This window comes from Hemicordylus capensis, chromosome 4 (assembly GCF_027244095.1).
Source record: "Hemicordylus capensis ecotype Gifberg chromosome 4, rHemCap1.1.pri, whole genome shotgun sequence".
NCBI classification, from domain to species: domain Eukaryota; kingdom Metazoa; phylum Chordata; class Lepidosauria; order Squamata; family Cordylidae; genus Hemicordylus; species Hemicordylus capensis.
The window spans coordinates 21609375-21623635 of NC_069660.1; the positions used below are offsets into that span (position 1 = coordinate 21609375).

A 14261-nucleotide genomic window follows, 5' to 3' on the forward strand; every position below is an offset into this window, starting at 1 on the left:
GGGAGGATCATATCTCAGCAGAGAGCGCATTCCACAATCTCGGGGCAGTGACCGAGAAGGCCCGTCTCTGTGTAGCCACCAAACGAGTTGGCGGTAACTGGAGATGGACCTCCTCAGATGACCTCAATGGGCGGTGGGGCTTATAACGAAGAAGACACTCTCTTAGATACCCAGGGCCTAAGCCGTTTCGGGCTTTGTAAGTTATAACTAGCACTTTATATTTTGTCCGGAAACCTATTGGCAGCCAGTGTAACCCCATCAGTAAAGGAGTAACATGGTCTCTCCGAGATGACCCAGAGACCAACCTGGCTGCCGCATTCTGAACCAACTGGTTTCCGGACTACGTACAAAGGCAGCCCCACATAGAGCACATTACAAAAGTGCATTACTTGGTGGCTCTCCTAGTATGACAGATCCACCAAGATCTCCCATACTTGGGTGTATAGGGAGAGCTGCTTACGTGGATCTCCCCTAGTATGGGAACCAGTCTAAAGTGTGCAATTAAGGGCTGAGACAGAAAGCAAGCCAAGGCCAATTCCAAGAAAGCCATCTCAGCAGGCAAAATAGGGGTAGGAAAAATAGGTAACAAGGCTAGTTAAGCTGAGGGAAAAGGAGAGGTTCAGCAAGTGTGTGGTGGCAACCAAGATGATCAGAGGCCTAGAGCACCTTCCTTAGGACACAAGGCTACAGCATCTGGTGCTTTTTATTTTGGAAAAGAGGCGACCATAGGGAGACATGATGGAGGTGTATAAAATTATGTATGCAGTAGAGAGAGTGGACAGAGATAATTTTTTCACTCACTCACAACACTAAAACCAGGGGTCATCCTATGAAACTGAAGGCTGGGAAATTTAGGACTAACAAAAGTAAAAGAAGTACTTTTTCATACAGCCGATAATCTCTGAGGGAGGGCAGGATTCCTCCCTGTCTTAAGGAGGTAATCATTAGACAGTTTTTGAAGAAGCCTGCCTTGGATCCCTCAGAGTTAAGCAACTACAGGCCTGTCTCCAACCTTCCAAGGCTGGGCAAGGTGATTGAGAAGGTGGTGGCGTCCCTGCTCCAAGAGGTCTTGAAGGAAACTGATCATCTAGACCCATTTCAAACTGGCTTTCAGGCAGGTTATGGGGTGGAGACTGCCTCGGTCAGCCTGATGGATCTCAGCCAACTGGGAATTGACAGAGGGAGTGTGACTGTGTTGGTCCTTTTGAATCTCTCGGTAGCCTCCGATACTATTGACCATAGTATCCTTCTGGAACATCTGAGGGGATTGGGGGTGGGAGGCACTGCCTGCAGTGGTTCTGCTCCTACCTCATGGGCAGATTCCAGATGGTGTCTCTTAGAGACTGTTGTTCTTCAAAATCTGAACTTTCCTATGGTGTCCCTCAGAGCTCCATATTGTCTCCAACATTGTTTAACATCTACATGAAACCGCTGAGAGAGATCATCAGATTTGGTGCAGGGAGTTATCAATATGCTGATGACACCCAAACTTATTTCTCCATGTCAACATCACTGGGAGAAGGCATAACCTCCCTAAATGCCTGCCTGGAGGCAGTAATGGGCTGGATAAGGATAACAAACTGAGGCTGAATCCAGATAAGACAGAGGTACTCATTGTGTGGGGTCAGAACTTGGGAGACGATTTTAATTTGCCATTTCTGGATGGGGTCACGCTCCCCCAGAAGCAACAGGTATGCAGTCTGGGGGTGCTTCTGGATATGAACCTCTCCCTGGTGTCAGGTCGAGGCGGTGGCCAGAGGTGCTTTCTATCAGCTTCGGCTGATACGCCAGCTGCGTCTATTTCTGGAGATGAACGATCTTAGAACATATGCTGGTAACCTCCAGTACATATGCTGGTAACCTCCAGGCTAGACTACTGCAATGTGCTCTATGTGGGGCTGCCCTTGTACTTAGTCCAGAAACTGCAGTTGGTACAGAATGTGGTGGACAGATTGGTCTCTGGGTCATCTAGGAGAAACCATATTACTCCTGTGTTGAAAGAGCTACACTAGCTGCCAATAAGTTTCTGGGCAAAATACAAGGTGCTGGTTATTACCTACAAAGTCCTAAACAGCTTGGGCCCTGGGTATTTAAGAGAACATCTTATTCACCATGAGCCGCATCACTGCTAAGATCGTCTGGAGAGGTTCGTCTGCAGTTGCCACCAACTCGTCTGGTGGCTACTCAGGGAAAGGCCTTCTCTGATGCTGCCCCAAGGTTTTGGAATGCACTCCCTTTTGAAATAAGAACCTCGCCATCTCTGGCAACTTTTAAAAAGGCACCCAGGCTTTTAATTAGATTTATAGTTTTAATATGCTGAAGGTTGGGCTTTAACTGATTTTAATGTTTAAATGATTTTAATTGTAAACCACCCAGAGACGCCAATTTTGGGTGGTGCAGAAATAGGTTAAATAAATAAATAAACAAATAAATAAATAATCTACAGAATTCTCTCCCACGGGACGTGGTCATTGCCATTAGCTTGGATTACTTTAAAAGGGGCTTGGACAAATTCATAGAGGACAGGTCTATCAATGGCTACTGGTCTATAGGCCACTTCCAGCCTCGGATGGGCCACTGTTTGAAACAGGAAGATGGATTAGGTAGGCCTTGGGCCTGATCCAGCAGGGCTGTTCTTATGTGGGATCTTATCAGGTGGTCACACCCCCAATGCCCATGTGCCCAATGGCCACACCCCAAATATCCATGTGTGGATATTCCCTTCACATTTGTGAAGGGAATATGCCTGAATGGCTGTGTACATATAAGGATCCTCCATGCAGTTGGAAACCCTGATCATCCCACCTTTTCTAGCTGCACCGAGGAGCCCTACTCCCATACAGGAGTGTGTATGTGGAGCCCCTCCACACTGTGATTAAATGTATGGACAGTGGGAAGTGTGGTCAGAAGCTATGGTGACCTCGTGCTGGAACTGAAATTTCTCCAGAGTGGAATTCAAAAATTTGAAGACTATTTCAGGGTCTCCCCCAAGCAAAAATATTTTGCACAATTTCTCAGATGGCTTCTTCACATCCCATAATCCTGCTTCCCATGACACACTCCCTGTACGCACACTCAGTCATAAATCCTATTAATATTGGACACGAAGGATCTTGCATATAAAAGCTCATTTTATTACTTTAGAGTTTAACATGAACTTCCTAACATCACAGAGTCATAATCTATACAAAATTAAAGGCACACAGAAAATATTCCTTAGCAAACAGGCACTGCAACAACCGTGGCCAGCTGCAGGCTTCATCTTTCCAAACAAGTTCTTTTTTAAAAGTTCTAAACACATCCTTACAGCTAACTACTTTCTTTGCTGCTTCTTTAAGTGTTGCTGTGTGGGTTCTCCTACAATGACCTGGCTCACTGGTCTTTAATGGAGATATATGAAAACAAACATCTGCAAATCTCACTCCGAGACTGTACATGTAGATAAAGCACAGTTGGTGTGACTTATACAGATGCACACTGCTCAAAGTTGCATGCATGCTGTAATGGAACATGCATGCAGTTGCTCAGGTGCACTCCTGCATGGATGCAAAAATGGTGTAAAGATACTTCCACAATGCAGGTGGCCCTTGTTATTCATGGCAGTTCCGTTCTTGTCTATAGGTGCGAATACAGAAACTGTGAATAACAAAACCTTGAGTCAATGGGAATTGTGGTGGAGGGCTAGGTTCCTAAGCAAGGGGGGCTGAAATAATCGGAGGACAATATCTTATTCTCCAGCAATGCTCCCCCTCCACCCGCAAAAATGGTCAAATATTCACTTTTTTTTTTAAAGCCACAAAATTATGCTCTGCAGGAAAATAGCGGCTGGAAATGACACTGGAAGTCATTCCCAGCCATTCAAAACTGTGGACTGGTGGATTTGCCTCTTTTTCTACTCATGGATAATGAAACTGGGTCTCTAAGACCCAGTCTGCAGATAATAACGGCCACCTGTAGTATGGCTGTTATTTCCAATGGCCGCACTGCCGCGCAACTCAGCTGGCGAAATTTTTGTGCTTGTGCCAGAACGCCCTTGCGCAACTGTATCCATGTTACATTACAACGCGTGCAGAACTTTGCGCAGTATCTCAGCCAATGACCAACAGCACAGGGCCAAACTACGTATTACACCCAAATGTGTACACACAGCTGTGAAAGCCATACAGAGAGATGTATGAAAAGGTGCTTTAGAGGATGGTAAACTAGAAGTGGTGGTGAGTGGTTCTTTATCCATCCCTTGATTGCCAGCAGCTGTGCAGTAGCCCTGCTTGCTGCATCAGCAGTTAATGGGAATGAATGAATGAAGGAAGGGAGGGAGAGTGATACACTCACACCTCCAAGAATATTAGCAAGATTACATGAGGACTGTAGCTATTCGGAGACAGCTTTTCTTGTGACTGTAGTACTTATCAGTGGCAGCAAGCTTATCAAGTAATAAGCCTGATTGGCTTGATAACCTCTGCTTCAATAGCTTATCAAGCAATGTCTGAGCAGTGTAAGTATTACTGTGTCAGCTGGCCTTCAGAAGTGATCGCTCCGGCCATAACTCTCTGCCTGCTATTTTTGTGCTTCCAGACAGGGGAACTAGTAGAGAGAGTGCTTCTTTCATGTTTTGTCAAGGCGTGGAGTTATGTAACAGTTTGATCAGTTATAGCTGCTTTATTCTCTGCTCCAGTGCAAGAACTTCCCTTTCCATTTCATAGGGGAGGTCAGCATTCACTTGCTCTTCAAAATACTTCTTGATTTCTTCCACCTCCTTCTCCCAGAAATCTTTGCAAACATCACACAGTTCCTGCATGCTGATGCCTTCCAAGCCTTTCAAGTCCAAGCCCGTGTCATCTGGGACGTAGCCAATGGCAGTGAGCCGTGCACAGCCCGCTCCCTGGATCCGGTTGAACATCCATTCCAACACGCGGGAGTTCTCGCCATAGCCAGGCCATAAGAATCTTCCTTGCTTGTCCTTCCGGAACCAGTTGACATGAAAGATCTTGGGCAGCTTTGCTGCAGGTCGATGTGCCATGCTAAGCCAGTGGGAGAGATACTGGCCAAAGTTGTAGCCAAAGAAAGGCCTCATAGCAAAGGGGTCGTGCATAATGATTTTGCCTGTACAAAGAACATGCACATAGCATCAGTGAGTCACTGAACTCGGGTAAGTGGGTAGCAAATCTTTTCTACCCTCTGGATCATACAGCCTTTTCACTGACCCTACTTACTGGAACACAGGAAACTGTCTTATTCTGAGTCAGACCACTGGTCCATCTCGCTCAGAACGGTCTACACCAGGGTTTCTTAACCTTGGGCCCCCAGATGTTGTTGGACTACAACTCCCATCATCCTCAGCCACAAAGGCCATGTCTGGGGTTGATGGGAGTTGTAGTCCAACAACGTCTGGGGGCCCAAGGTTAAGAAACCCTGGTCTATACTGACAGGCAACAGCTCTCCAAGGCAGGAGTCTTTCCCAGTGCACCTGGGACCTTCTGCATGCAAAAAGATGCTCAGCCACGGAGCTGCAGCCCCACGGCAAGGGGGATACCTCACAGCAGACAGCCTTCATATCTATGTAAGTCGCCCAGCCAAATGCAAATCAGACCAGACTCTGCATAGCAAAGGGAATGATTCATGCTCAGCACGGCAGTTTTCCTTCCCCAAAGACCAGCTCTGTTTCCCAAAGTCCACATAGGAAGCTTCCTAGTTGACTTCCTCCGTGCCTTATACAGAGTCAGGCCATTGGTCCATGTAGCTCAGTACTGTCTACACCAGGGATTCTCAACGTTGGGTCCCCGGATGTTATTGGACTTCAACTCCCATAATCCTCAGCCCCAGTGGCCTTTGGTTGGGGATTATGGGAGGAAGTCCAATAACATCTGGAGACCCAATGTTGAGAATCCCTGGTCTACATTGACTTGTCAGCCTTTCCTGGAGATGCTGCCAGGGACTGAATCTGGGATTCTCTACCACTTAGCTATGGCCCCATCCTGAAAGCAACAGGTAGTGGTGACACCACCATAAATATATTTATACTATGAAAGGGGGGGAAATAATGCCAGCAATTTAGTGTCCGCAAGTTGCAGGTGAGAATAATAAGATGTGAGACTTGCATGTGGAGGCATCCTTGTATTTAGACTTACCTTTGTGTTCAGCAGCAGCTGTTGCTTCTGATCGCATCGTTGCACCTATGAACACCCCATGCTGCCAGTTAAGGGCTTCGTAGACCAGAGGGACACCTGGAGAGAACAGGACAGCTGCATTATTTAAAGGGGGATGGTGCTGGGTACATAGGAAGCTGCCATATACGGAGTCAGACCACTGGTCCATCTAGCTCAATAAATGTCTACCCAGACTGGCAGCGGTTTCTCCAAGGTAGCAGGCAGGAATCTCTCTCAGCCCTATCTTGGAGATGCCAGGGAGGGAACTTGGAACCTAGACGCTCTTCCCAGAGTGGCTCCATCCCCTGAAGGGAATATCTTACAGTGCTCACACATCAAGTTTCCCATTCATATGCAACCAGGGCAGACCCTGCTTAGCTAAGGGGACAAGTCATGCTTGCTACCACAAGACCAGCTCTCCTCAATGCTTTTAAAGGGTCTGCTGCTTTAAAAAAAAACACCATAGCACACATACAGCCAGCACTGGCAAGTCTAGGATTTTAAGCACATCCCTTATTTCCTGCAGTTTATCTAATCTATTCAGGCTGTACACAGTTCAATAAAGAGGCTACTCTATTTTCATGGGCAAGGAGTAAAGGGAGGAGATTTACATTAGGAAAGGTTCATGTTTAGTGCTGCAGCTGGGAGGAACGTTTTCAACCTTTTAAAAACACGCTTGCTTTAAAAAGAAAGATTCCAAATAAACATTTATTTGGATAAGCATGCCAAGTACCTGGACTTAAAAACACCAACACCAACAAAAACAAAGCATGGTAGGAGGAGCAAAATTAGTGCTAGATTCAGAACCAGGTAGGGGTGTTACTAGAGGAGGAAAGGGGTATTTCCAGACTGTATTATTTTCTTGTCACTTAGGGTGCAATTTCACACTCTTGCCACATTCACAGCAGGGTCCTAGTGCGATTTTCTCAACGCAACGTGCTGACCAGCAATTGCATTCCACAAAGAACCACTATTTGCCAGAAAACGTATTACTCAGTTCTTTATGGAATACAAGAGCTGGTCAGCAGGTGGAGCTGAGAAAATTGTGCTAGGACTCTGCTGTGTATGTGGCTAGAATGTGAAATGGCACTTTAATTATGAAAGAATATGGAAGTGTATAGAAAGAGAGTAAAACTGTGCTTGGAACAGAGCTTGCTTCTTATTTTAGTCCGAAATGTGCGGGAGTAGAGGCAGAGCTCATCCCACAGCAGGAAAAACCCCACACTTTAGGGCTACTGTTTCATTGGGCTTGTTGTTAAATGTCCCTACAATAAAGGTAAAGGTAAATTGTGCCGTTTAGTCAGTGTCGACTCCTGGCAACCACAGAGGCCTGTGGTTGTCTTTGGTAGAATACAGGAGAGGTTTACCATTGCCTTCTCCCGTGCAGTATAAGATTATGCCTTTCAGCATCTTCCTATATCACTGCTGCCCAATATAGGTGTTTCCCATAGTTTGGGAAACATACCAGCAGGGATTCAAACCGGCAACCTCCGACTTGCTAGTGAAGCCATTTCCCTGCTGCGCCATTATGGGCTTTAAAATCTTTCATCCATCTGGCTGTGGCCCCGTGTGAAAGTTTGGCTGTTTCATCCTACCTAACAAGGGGCAGAAATAAAATTCTAATTTTATTTCCAAGCTGATTCCCAACATATTTCGAATGTAATAGCTCATCTCCTGGAGAAAAAATTAAAAATGTAATGTCCATTGGCTTTAGGTTCCATCAAAGCAGGTAAACTTGTTTTAGTAAAAGGAACACGTGAGAAGAGAATTCTAATTTGAACTGCTATGCAAAGTGGCTACCTCGAAACTTGGCTGATGCACCCCATCTGCTCCTGTTGATTTCTGTCCCTTGTATGGACATATAAAGCTTCTTTATACTGAGTCAAACCACTGGTACACCTAGTCTAGTCTCATCGACTCTGACTCACAGCAGCTCCCCAGGGTCTCAGTCAGAAATGGGCTTTCCCACCCCTGCTGCCTGACACATGGATCTGAAAATGCTAAGGATTGAACTTGGGACTTTCTTTATGCAAAATGTATGTTCAACTAATAAACTATGGCCTCTCCTCATCTTTCTGCTGTGTGATGCAGCTCACCATTGTTTTGCAATCATCCTTATTTGCACAAGATAAATTGACCTGGGGTTCCTCCAGAGAGCAATAAGATGGACTACGTGAGAAGCTTGTGTGCAAGATCTAAGCACACGTTTACACGCCCTCCAGACACTAGTGCTAAATTAGTTATCAGTTCTTCTTGGAAAGCAAGAGCTGGCCAGCAGGTGGCGCTGCAAAAATCATGCAAGCACCCTGCTCTGCATCTGAGCACAGAATCAATTCGAGACAGGAAGGAAGACAGAAACCAGCACTAGCATATGAAGGGTGAATAAACTCATGCTTAGATCGTGCACTCAGGATTCTCACACAGCACACCTTTGCCATCTGGAAGGACCCTTGGTGCTTTCCCTGCCTTTTAAGTCAAAGAAATCATGTGAACACGATTCCATTTTCAACCATCTCAAAGTTATATCGAACACACGCTCTGCTTTGGATCGGTAGATGAATCCCTTTTGAAACTCTTACCTTCAGGTCTTCGGCCTCCAAATATGATACCCTCAATTGGCACGCCTTTTGGACTCTCCCAAGCAGGATCAATAATTGGGCATTGGTTGGCAGGGGTGCAGAATCGGGAATTGGGGTGAGCACAAGGCTCCTCTGTACAAATACAACATTGATAAGTATTTCACAATTGGGTCTGTATCCTAAAATACAATTAAAATAAAGGGAAGAGGGAGAGAAGCCTTCACAGCGATCATTCGTACCATTCTTAGCAGTCCATTCCTTGTTTTTCCATGAAGTGAGTGTGATGCCTGGTGCAAGCTGTTTATCAATGCCTTCCCAGTATATGCCCCCATCACTGGTTTCTCCTACGTTGGTGAAGATGGTGTTCTTCTGTATGGTCTTCATAGCATTGGGATTTGTCTTCACGGATGTTCCAGGAGCAACTCCGAAGAAGCCATTCTCTGGGTTGATAGCTCTTAAGTTACCTATGGGATTGTACATGTCATGAGTGTTTCCGATATCCAGTGTTTGATAGCTGGGATTCTGCAAGTGAGAAGGGCCCCCGCTGTCCCACACCCAACACAATATCACCCCTTTGCATGCAGTCCTTCCCCATGCTTGCTCCATTGCTCCATGCACCTGCATAGATTACTGAACACCAACAATTACCTGGAGATGCTGGCAGTTCCTACTTACTGCCAAAATCACACAAGCATTTTAAAGAGCTTTAAATATCAATATTCTCCCACTTCAGATAATGTACATTGCCACTGCCCACAAGACATGCTTTCCCCACTTTAAAAGTTATCACACCCCCACCAGTGAGTGCAGGAGAAGATGCATCTCCCATCTTCCTGTTCCAGATGCAATCCCATGAGTATCCTCCTAGCCTGCCCTTCTGCCATTTCCTTCACTCCCCCACCCTCCAGAAAAACTAACAAAGTTGGAGAAAAGCTTTATCTTGCATTCATGCCTTGTCATTTGCTTTTTCTGAAAATAAAACATTAAAGCATCATTGTGCTTATGTATTATGCACACATGGCACACATGGAAGCCCACTTAACAATGAAACGGAAGGTCTGCCATAGTGAAATCAGATTAATTTCAACAACAAGGACCTACCCAGTACTGGAAGGCACCAGGAAACTGCCCCGATTATCTAGTATTTAGCACTGGCCATAAATTACTACCAGATGGATCCAAGAACCATTAAAATCAGTGTAGTGTAGTGGTTAGAGAGTTGGGCTAGCAGCAGAGAGACCTGGGTTCAATGCCCACTTAGCCATTAAGCTTGCTGAGTCAACTTGGTCCAGTTATCTCTCATAGGGTAATTGTGAAGCTAAAGAGTGTGTGTGTGTGTCGGGGGGGCGACCTGGTGGGATAGACTTGTAACTCCTAATAATAAAGCCAGACAGCTCTGAGATGCTGCATCTCCAATTGCACTCTAAAGTGGTTACCTTGTTCATCAAATTTCATCCAAGCAATATCATCCCCAACGCACTCAATTTTCCATCCTGGCAGAGTTGGATTCATCATGGCCAAATTCGTTTTCCCACATGCACTGGGGAAAGCGGCAGCAAAGTATTTCTTTACACCTTCTGGATTTGTGATACCCAAGATCTGTAGGGAGGAAACACCAAACATTTCCCCCCCGCATTGTTAAAGAATGCCATCCTGCAAACAGTATCAACACTGAGAGATCTGAAGTGCTAATAATTACATAGCAATCAACTTAGGTCTCACTGGTACTCTTCCAAAATGAGAAATGCAGCTACCATTGCAATTATATAATTGCAATTATTACTTAATTATAAATTGCAACATAATTGCAATTATGTAATAGCATGAGGAAATAGAAACTTGAAATCTAGAATGCATCAAAACTGAGTATAGATTTTACTCTCTGCAGATTATGATTCTGCCAAACTAATCAATTAGCCACCTTCATTGCATTTTTAGCCTAGCCTTCCTCTAAAAAACTTGAGGTGGAACACATGGTCCCCCGATATGATCCTCAAGCAACCCTGGCAGTTAGGTTATGCTGAAAGAGTGACTGGCCCAAGATCACCTAATGCCAAGATCACTCAAATCCCAGGTCTAAGGCGGAGATGAGATTTGAACCCAGGTCTGCCCGATCGTAGTCCAGTAGCATAGCCACTACAGGGCACTTCACTGGCTTTCTGCTTCTGAATAAGATATAATAATCACGACATTAAACGGGCCTTCTCTATAGTCGCTCCTAGGCTGGGGAACGCACTCCCCATAGACATTCGTGGTTTAACATCTTTACCAGCCTTTAAAAGATCCCTTAAGACACTTTTTTTTAGCCTGGCTTTTAGTCATCTTTGAATGTTTTAAATTTTTGTTTTAACAGTTGGTCTAATTTTGCCTTTATTGTATTTATTTTTGTGAACCGCCTAGAGCCAGGAGGAATATATATTAAAGTAAAATAAATAAATAAAATAAATTGATACATAGGCCCCAATCTCTTCCCAATGGGTGCAGGACCCCCATACAGAGGATTATAATAAGATTCAATAGAGCCGAGCCAACCGCCCCCCCCCCCCCCCGCCCAAGTTCAGCATGCTCTGGCACATGAGCTGGTTGGTGGGGGGCAGGGGCAGTCCCGGGAAAAACCTGGACTCTGCTGAGCCCTACGGGGATTCTCTGTGTGTGGACACTGCAACTATCCTGGAACTGAATTAGTGCCTTAGTTCTATGGCACTTTCATAGTGCTTTAGTTCTATGGCACTTTCATAAAGGGTCCTTATAGGACACAATGGACTACATACATTCTTGCAACAACCCTTTAAGGTTGGCCACTATGAGTACTGCCAAATGACAGGCAGAGGGGCGAAGAATGAGCAAGAAGAGCATAAGATGGCCAAATGAATGACTTCATCGTTGAACTAGCACTTTTGACTTGGGAATTTTCAACTCAGTGGCTTACCCACTATGCTAACCTTGATTTTTTTAAAGAGCATTTTGTTTAGGTTCCTACTTTATAGAGAAAAGGATGCTCCTGCTGTTTCTTAAACTGCAAGATTTAATAAAGTTGATAGCCAAGATCCAAAGAACTCTGTGGCTAATTCTGTGAGCCCAAGAGGGCTTTGTATGTATAATCCTAGAACTTCAGCTAAGGGTTAAACACCCCCTTCCCTCTGCTGCTTCTCCATTTCATACTGTCCATTCCCAAATCTGCTTCTTATGCAGAAAAAGAGGCCATTTGAATGTTTGCTGCATGCATTTCTTTATAACATCTACCCAACCCTTTGCGAAAGTACAAGAAACCATTTTGGAGCACTGCAGTTTGAACCACTATACGGCTACAGTGTGAGCATCCCCTAGGAGTTCACCTTGAGCGTACTGGGATTTAAATAATGTATTTGTTCACACTTTTCCTACCAGCATGTGCTCAGCAAGCCAGCCCTCTTCCTTGGCAATCCTGCTGGCAATCCTGAGAGCAAAGCACTTCTTTCCCAGTAGGGAATTTCCTCCATAACCGCTGCCAAAGGAAATGATCTCTCTGTGATCAGGGATGTGAGCAATCAGAGTCAAATCTGGGTTACACGGCCAGTTATTTACCAGAGGCTCTACAAAATACAAAGCACAACTCCAGTTATATGGTTTTTTTAAAAACCCTGTGATTGTTTTCCTGGATGAAGGTGCAATCTTTACATGCATCCTTTCTAGACTGGAACATATGCATGTTTATTTTCCTTTTGATAAGAATAGGAAAATAAGTTGTAATGCTTGATTTCTGTCTCTAGGGGTCAATGTAGTGCTGTTTGCACAGTTAACTCCAATATAGCAGTTCCTAGTGGTCAACTTCCTTTGAAAATAACTAGTTGGTTATGCATTCTCTATTATAGGGAGGCAAAGAAGAGAGGAAAAGTTCTTTGAGTTCAGACTGTACTTAATTTGCATAAGCAAAAACATATCAAATGTATGAGAGGATCTAAGTTTGTTTTTAAAAAAAGGATTGCTCCAAAGCATTTTTATTGGAGGCATCTTTTGGAATTACTTTCAGGTCCCATGTCTTTCATTGCTGAGCAACACAAACCTAACATTTCTTATTCAAATGAATGCCTAGCAACCCTGGGGGGGAAAGCACCCAGAGTGCAGTGCAGTGTCAACAACATAATCAAGACCATAGACTATGGCATGAGAGTTAGCTGAAGAGAGGGTGCTTACTTTTTAATGGCAGAGGGCACCCAACCGAATGGAGGCATTTTACAAATTCCCCATTGCCAAGGGCTTCAAGGACAGATGTTCCCATCCGAGTCATGATTCTCATGCTGACCACCACATAAGGAGAATCTGTCAGCTCAATCCCAAACTTGGCTAAAGGAGAACCAATGGGCCCCATGCTGAAAGGGATGACATACATGATGCGCCCTGCAAAAGAGGAGCAGAGGAGGGATTTAAAGCAAGCACGCAAACACTGTAAAGTTATGCTGAAAATTTTTGGTAGCAGCAAAAAATTGTGGTAGCATTCTTTATGGAATGCCATCCTGCTTCCTTTGTGAACCTTTAGTGAGGTTTGTATCTGCAGATCTGCTGAGGATGCTTATATTGTTTGTCTTACAAACAAAAGGAGCCCCTGGTGGCACAGTGGTAAAACTGCCGCCATGTAACCAGAAAGTTACAAGTTCGATCCTGACCAGGGGCTCAAGGTTGACTCAGCCCTCCATCCCTCTGAGGTCGGTAAAATGAGTACCCAGAATGTTGGGGGCAATATGCTAAATCATTGTAAACCACTTAGAGAGCTCCAGCTATAGAGCGGTATATAAATGTAAGTGCTATTGCTATTGCTATTGCTATTACATCCATAAAACAGCAATATAACTGACAAAGCACCTCAAAAAGGCATGGCTGTTCCTTTATTCTAAGTCTGTAACTTCTGGTAACTGGGCAAAGAGGCTCTTTCTGTAGTGATGGCTGGCTCTCTTATTTAGCAGGGGGAAAGCAACTGGCCCTATTCAACCCCAGCATCACATCTGCTCCAGTGGCTGTGGTGTCTCTCTTGTGTTTTCCTTCTAGAATGTGAGTCCCTCTGGGATTGGGAATCATTTTCTTTTCCAATGTAAACTGCTTTGATAACTTATTTTTGTTGAAAAGTGGAATATAAACATTCTCAATAACAATAAATAGTGGCCAACATGATGCACAGCCGAGTACCAGCCTTTCCCTTCTGCTGGAGTGCCAGAGCATGTAAAATCTAGCTCCAGCAGCACTGCACAAGAGTGCAGATGTGCAATGTCTTGAAAATTTGTGCCCGCACTTACTTACTTACTTACCTATTTATTTATTTATTTGCCATAGTTCTATACCGCCTGATATATACATCTCTTTGCAGTATACATAATCCAAATTACAATATAAAAACAAAAACAATCAAACACTTTCACAGAATAAAAACAAAAACAATTCACAAAGTGAAACAATGGAGCACAACAGAGCTTCCATTCTTTTTAATGGAAGCTCTGTTGTGCAACTGTAGATGTGCATTTTCAAGCTGCACAACTGTGGAGCTAGATTTTACATGCGCAATAAC

At 44.5% G+C, this 14261-nt stretch overlaps 1 protein-coding gene across 3 annotated transcripts in view; it reads right to left on the reverse strand.

The window, feature by feature from the left end:
- Positions 1–3113: 3113 nt before the first annotated feature.
- The window catches only part of PCK1 (phosphoenolpyruvate carboxykinase 1), a 49448-nt gene continuing 38300 nt past the window's right edge, over positions 3114–14261 (reverse strand). For all 3 annotated transcript variants that reach the window (XM_053244544.1, XM_053244543.1, XM_053244542.1), the window contains 7 exons: positions 12899–13102; positions 12110–12297; positions 10162–10324; positions 8965–9189; positions 8726–8857; positions 6129–6224; positions 3114–5103 (listed from right to left, as the gene is read on the reverse strand). In XM_053244544.1, the coding sequence (XP_053100519.1) occupies positions 4649–5103; positions 6129–6224; positions 8726–8857; positions 8965–9189; positions 10162–10324; positions 12110–12297; positions 12899–13102 (1463 nt within the window). In that variant the 3' untranslated portion in view covers positions 3114–4648. The remainder of the gene's footprint in view (positions 5104–6128; positions 6225–8725; positions 8858–8964; positions 9190–10161; positions 10325–12109; positions 12298–12898; positions 13103–14261) is intronic.